Below are 5,223 nucleotides of genomic sequence, written 5' to 3' on the forward strand. Positions count from 1 at the left end.
TGCTGCGCAGTTAGAGGTCTACATTTTAAATTTGCAACATTCATGCATGACGTGTGACGTGAACAATATTGGTTTAGAAATACGCTTGATTAAATTATTACAGCATGGGTTGTGTTTAAGTTTGATCTTGTCGACAGGTTTTGAGTTGAAAAAAAAACTGAGTTTGCACAGACCTGTGCAGGGATATCGTTCCCGGACCTATACAGGCCGTCGGGAAATATCCCTACTAACAGATCCCCACAACACCCAAGCTGAACAACCCAAAAATCAACCAATTCAGAAATCTCCTTTAGCCGTTGTTCTGAAGCCAACAACTTGAAATAATAAACAATTTGAAAACACCGCCACTAGCACGCCACTACTCCACCCTGATCCGCTTCCTCTCCAACTCGGACATCCGGTTCCCTCCGACACCTTCCACCACCTCCAACAGCTGTTATTATTGTTGCGGGAAATGCGGAAGTGCTTCAGAAACTGCCGTAAAGCAGTACCTCTGACAGTATGACAATGTGTGACGTCATCGTATTTTTTTAACACCTTTATAGAACAGATACGTGACCTTAAAAAAGGCAATATTCAGCTGAGTTTATTATTTTAGCCCCACCTTTTGAACGCAACTTTCAAATTACTTGACAAAAAATTACATTGTGAGAAAAGTGGATTCTGAGGATAAAACCCCATAGGCTCCCATTCATTCTGGACTCGCCTACGAGCGCCCCGCGTGGACAGATTATTACTGCAACCATTCCAGAAAATCGGAACTAACCAGCGAGTGCCCATTCTCCTCATATTAGACATTAGCTGTGCTCGAAATCGTTCCCTATCCACTCACTCACTATTCCCTATATAGTGTCCATGATATAGTGCACTATTTAGGGAACGAACAAACGAGAATTCGGACACTATGCTTAAGATTTCTAAATGTAATTTGCGTCAGTAAATGCGCCGGGTATTTGTGTGACGCAGACAGATGCGCCAACATCATGTAAACAAACCGGTCACTCACGACGAAAGCTGGAGGTTGTATTGATGTTGAATGTTACATTTCCTTTTTTAATTCATTTTGAATGTTAAATATTCTATGTTAAATCCCAAATAAATTGTTGACATTTCTAAACGAAAGCCGGAGACTCCATCATTAAATGTATTCGTTTTCGCGGTTATTCAGCTTCTTCTTCTCCTCCGGGAAAACACGACCGCATTGCATTGTGGTATACGGGAGTAACATGTTGGGTACATTGTATGTACCCTATTTTAAGTCCACTATATAGTTCCCTATATAGTGGACCACTGAGAATTCGAACGCCCTACAAAATGGCTTGCACCCTATTTAGTGCACTACATCCATGATAGGGAAGCTGTGTTCGAAATCGTTCCCTATACACTAGTTCCCTATTCCCTATATAGTGTACATCAGTGTTCCCTAATTCGTTTTTCCAGAGGGCCAAATTGGGTCAAACATGCCATGCCAAGGGCCTAAATGTCATTTCATTTTTCTAATTCGCCATTTTTATGTGCAAATTTAGCTTTAATTATAATGACTGTTTTAGCGATAATGCAGGAGGGCTAGATCAATTAGGCTTAAATAGCATCCAGGAATGGTGCATCGATGAGAATGCAAGGAATGAGGAGGAGGAGGAGACGTAGCTTGCTTCAGACTATATTATGTTCAGCCTTGTCTTGTCATGAAACTGCTATTACAAGAGTTGTAAATGACATCCTTTTAGCTTTGGATAAAAATACAAGCACAATGCTTGTGCTATTGGATCTGAGCGCTGCGTTTGATACGATCGACTACAGCACTCTTCTTCACCGCCTTGAACACTATGTTGGTTTCGGGGGTACGGCTCTTGGTTGGCTTGAATCGTACCTCACAGATAGAACACAATTTGTGCTTCATGAGGGTGCAGAATCAAAGCACTGTAAATTACGCTTTGGCGTACCACAAGGGTCAGTTCTTGGTCCATTACTTTTTGCAATTTACATGCTTCCCCTGGGCGACGTTATCCGCAGCTTCGGAATTAGTTTCCATTGCTATGCGGATGACACCCAGCTCTACATTCCTGTAGATTCCGGGGACTCTGCCCAGATTCAAAGGGTTGAGTCCTGTCTGGCTGCTGTGAAGGGCTGGATGTCACAAAACTTCCTACAGCTTAATACTGGGAAGACAGAGCTGATAATTATCGGCTCGAAGCGGGACCGGGAAGAGTTTGAGGATGTCTCTCTCTGGTTGGATGGCTTCGCCATCCCACAGAGTGCGTCCGTCAAAAATCTTGGTGTCCTGTTTGACCCTCAATTATGCTTTGACCAACATATAAGAAGTATAACTAGAATTGCCTTTTTCCATCTGAGAAACATTGCAAGAATCAGACCAATGTTATCTGCAGTGGATGCAGAGACACTGATTCATGCATTTGTTTCGTCAAGACTGGACTATTGCAATGCACTGTTCTCGGGATTACAGAACTCTACCACAAAAAGTCTACAGCTGGTACACAGTGCGGCAGCTAGACTGCTGACCAGAACGAGAAAGTTTGATCATATTACACCTATTCGCTCGGTGCAAGAAGCTACTTCCGTTCTACTTCCGCTCCCTCGTTTGTGATGCTCAGTACTTCCGGCACGATGGCGATGTTTTTTCACCAGATCTACAAGACCTGCCCAAACTGACCATATCAGACGTCCACAGACTTGTCCAAAAAGGATGCGTTGCCCCCCGGAGTAAACGGGAAAAGGGGTACAAGATGTACCTCTCGAGTTATATTGACAATTTTGAAGGTAAGTTCCAAACTGACATCAGAATACGTTCACATTGTGCCATCGCTAGGTAGCTAGCTTGGTTCAGAAAACTAGAGACAAATCGCGCAGTTACTAGTTACTTTTCGAGCATCAGGTTGTTTGATCGACTGTACTGTGTTGAAAAGAAGTCCAGTGTGTTTTGATTCACATTACATGAATGACGTTGAATGACGTCCAGGCGCAAACATGAGAAGCCTCACGACGTCAGAGTAGGGTGGAATACATGTGTTTAATCAGTTCAAGTTCAAGATTCTGGGGTGTTTTTGTGGCTATAGTTGGCGATGTGGATGTAGAACAACAATAATTCATCTCGAGTCTGTTTATTTTACTTAAACCTGAACTATACTTGGACATGAACACCCCAGAAACCGGTTGTTATTGCTCCTGTTCTTTGGAGCATACGTTTAAGTATGCCTTTTCATGGTGGGAACATTTGTCAGTGTGAGGTAAGAGCTGATTTTGTACCCTCAGTCTAGGCTATCGTAAATCCTCAAGTAATGACAGAGATTCAATTAGAAAACAGGCTGTGCAGCCTAAATAAATAAAACCCTCTGGCCACAATTGAGGATTTACGGTATACTAACCTGTTCAATTCTGTACTGCTCCTGTTCTTTGGAGTACAAGTTTAAGTAGGCCTTTACATGATGGGTACATTAGTCAGTGAGAGGTAAGAGCTGACTTTGTATCCTCAATCTAGGCCATACTAATCAGTTCAATGCTCTATTAATACTAAACTGTATTATTTAAATAATAATAATTATAATACTAAAATCATGTTTTATCCATAGATCACTTTTGAGGACAGCACTCAGCCACAGATTCAAATAGCTGCGGCTGAGTGTTCTTGTGTGGCTGGAACTGCTCTCTGCAATCACAGTGTTGCACTGCTGTACCAGAGCACGAAATACTCGGCATTGCAACTGAAAGCAGTTCCGCCAGTCCTCAGCTGCACTGAAACTGAGCAGCAGTGGCATAAGCCCCGAAAACTGGTTAGTACTTAAGAACTAAGGCTAATCACAAATTGTTAATGTTATATGGATTTTTGAATTTGATTTAAACTTTACCCGCTTTCTTGATAGGGTGTGAAACCTGGCAGAGTGAGTAATATGGTATTTGTCTCAACCAAACCAAAGTCGGGACAGTACACAGCTGCTGATGGTGTGAGGTAATATTCATTGTTAAGTACAAATATATTCTGCAGTCATTGTCAGATTGTTTTGTTATAAGAGTTATTGTTTTTTTTTAATTATGATGTAACTGTTTCAAAAGGAGCAAGCGCTACAAAGCAGTGCGGGGGGACTTGCCAGACCCAGATATCCTGAAGGTCGACGAGGCATACCAGGACTTCATGGCAGACCTTGCACCATTAATCACCACGCTCTCCATAAGTCCTGGTGTCCCCCTTGTCAATTCCACTTTTGGGAGCGTTCAAGATGGAAGCCCTATTTCTTATCAGCACCCTGTGCCAGTGAGTAGGGTCATCATCCACCACCCAGACGCACCCTCTCCACCCCCACTGCCGTTACATGGTCACAGGCTGGACCCAAGCACATGTTCCTTTGTGTGCACTCACCAACAACAATGTAATGCAATGGCGCTTACCATCAATTTCGACATGGCAAGATCCATTGAGAGGGCCACAAGGGAACAGAGTGGTAGCGCAGAATGGCACAGCCTGAGGAAGATGAGGCTCACCTCCTCAAGGTTCCGGGAGGTGTGCCATGTCAGAGGTCACAGCTCTGCTGAGAACCTTGCCGAACGTATCCGCAAAGGTGGGGTTCAGACAGCTCTGATGAAGAGGGGGCTTGCACTGGAGCCAGTAGCTATTCAGGAGTATGCCCACATTAAAAACATCAGCTACTGGCCATCAGGATTTGTCATCCATCCAGATGCTCCCTGGCTCGGTTCTTCTCCAGATGGGGTCGTTTTTGATCCCACGGAGGCACCACCATTTGGGCTGGTGGAGGTGAAGTGTCCTAACGTGAAGAGCTACGTGGACTGCGGGTACCTGCGCATGCAGAATGGCGCCCTCCGTCTGAAGCCAAGCCACAGCTACTACTGGCAGGTGCAAGGCCAGCTGCTTATCACAGGGATGCAGTGGTGTGATTTTGTGGTTTTTGCAGAGGATGATGTTCTTGTGCAAAGAATTTATAAAGATGCTGAGGTTGCCTGGGTCATAAGGGAGAGGGTGGATTAATTATTTTTCTATCATTTCTTAATCTGATCTTTTTTAAATGAATGTTTCATTCAGAGACCATACCTTTCGAACTGATTGAAATGAGAGTGTAAAACTATGTGGATTGTTGGTATAGGATCATTGAAAAAGTGTTGTTCAATCTTTCCTAATTAAATTCTACATATTCTAGTGTCATCTATGATGCATCTGGTTTTCATTTCAAGTCCTTTAAAACCCAAAGCTAATGT

The 5,223-nt window shown here is 43.3% G+C and overlaps 1 protein-coding gene across 1 annotated transcript; it reads left to right on the forward strand.

Moving 5' to 3' along the window:
• Positions 1-2,661: 2,661 nt before the first annotated feature.
• LOC130385931 (uncharacterized) lies at positions 2,662-4,996 on the forward strand. Its single transcript, XM_056594717.1, has 3 exons — positions 2,662-3,466; positions 3,588-3,964; positions 4,069-4,996. Exons 2-3 carry the CDS (start codon positions 3,906-3,908, stop codon positions 4,994-4,996), a joined length of 987 nt encoding a protein of 328 aa, XP_056450692.1. The 5' UTR covers positions 2,662-3,466; positions 3,588-3,905.
• The last annotated feature ends 227 nt before the right edge of the window (positions 4,997-5,223 follow it).

This window comes from Gadus chalcogrammus, chromosome 7, assembly GCF_026213295.1.
Source record: "Gadus chalcogrammus isolate NIFS_2021 chromosome 7, NIFS_Gcha_1.0, whole genome shotgun sequence".
NCBI classification, from domain to species: domain Eukaryota; kingdom Metazoa; phylum Chordata; class Actinopteri; order Gadiformes; family Gadidae; genus Gadus; species Gadus chalcogrammus.

Bases quoted from the DNA above. Each gene is read 5' to 3' on its own strand.
- LOC130385931 (XM_056594717.1), top strand. From the start codon at position 3,906: ATGGTATTTGTCTCAACCAAACCAAAGTCGGGACAGTACACAGCTGCT. The intron at 3,965-4,068 runs GTAATATTCATT...CTGTTTCAAAAG, and splicing joins ACAGCTGCTGATGGTGTGAG to GAGCAAGCGCTACAAAGCAG.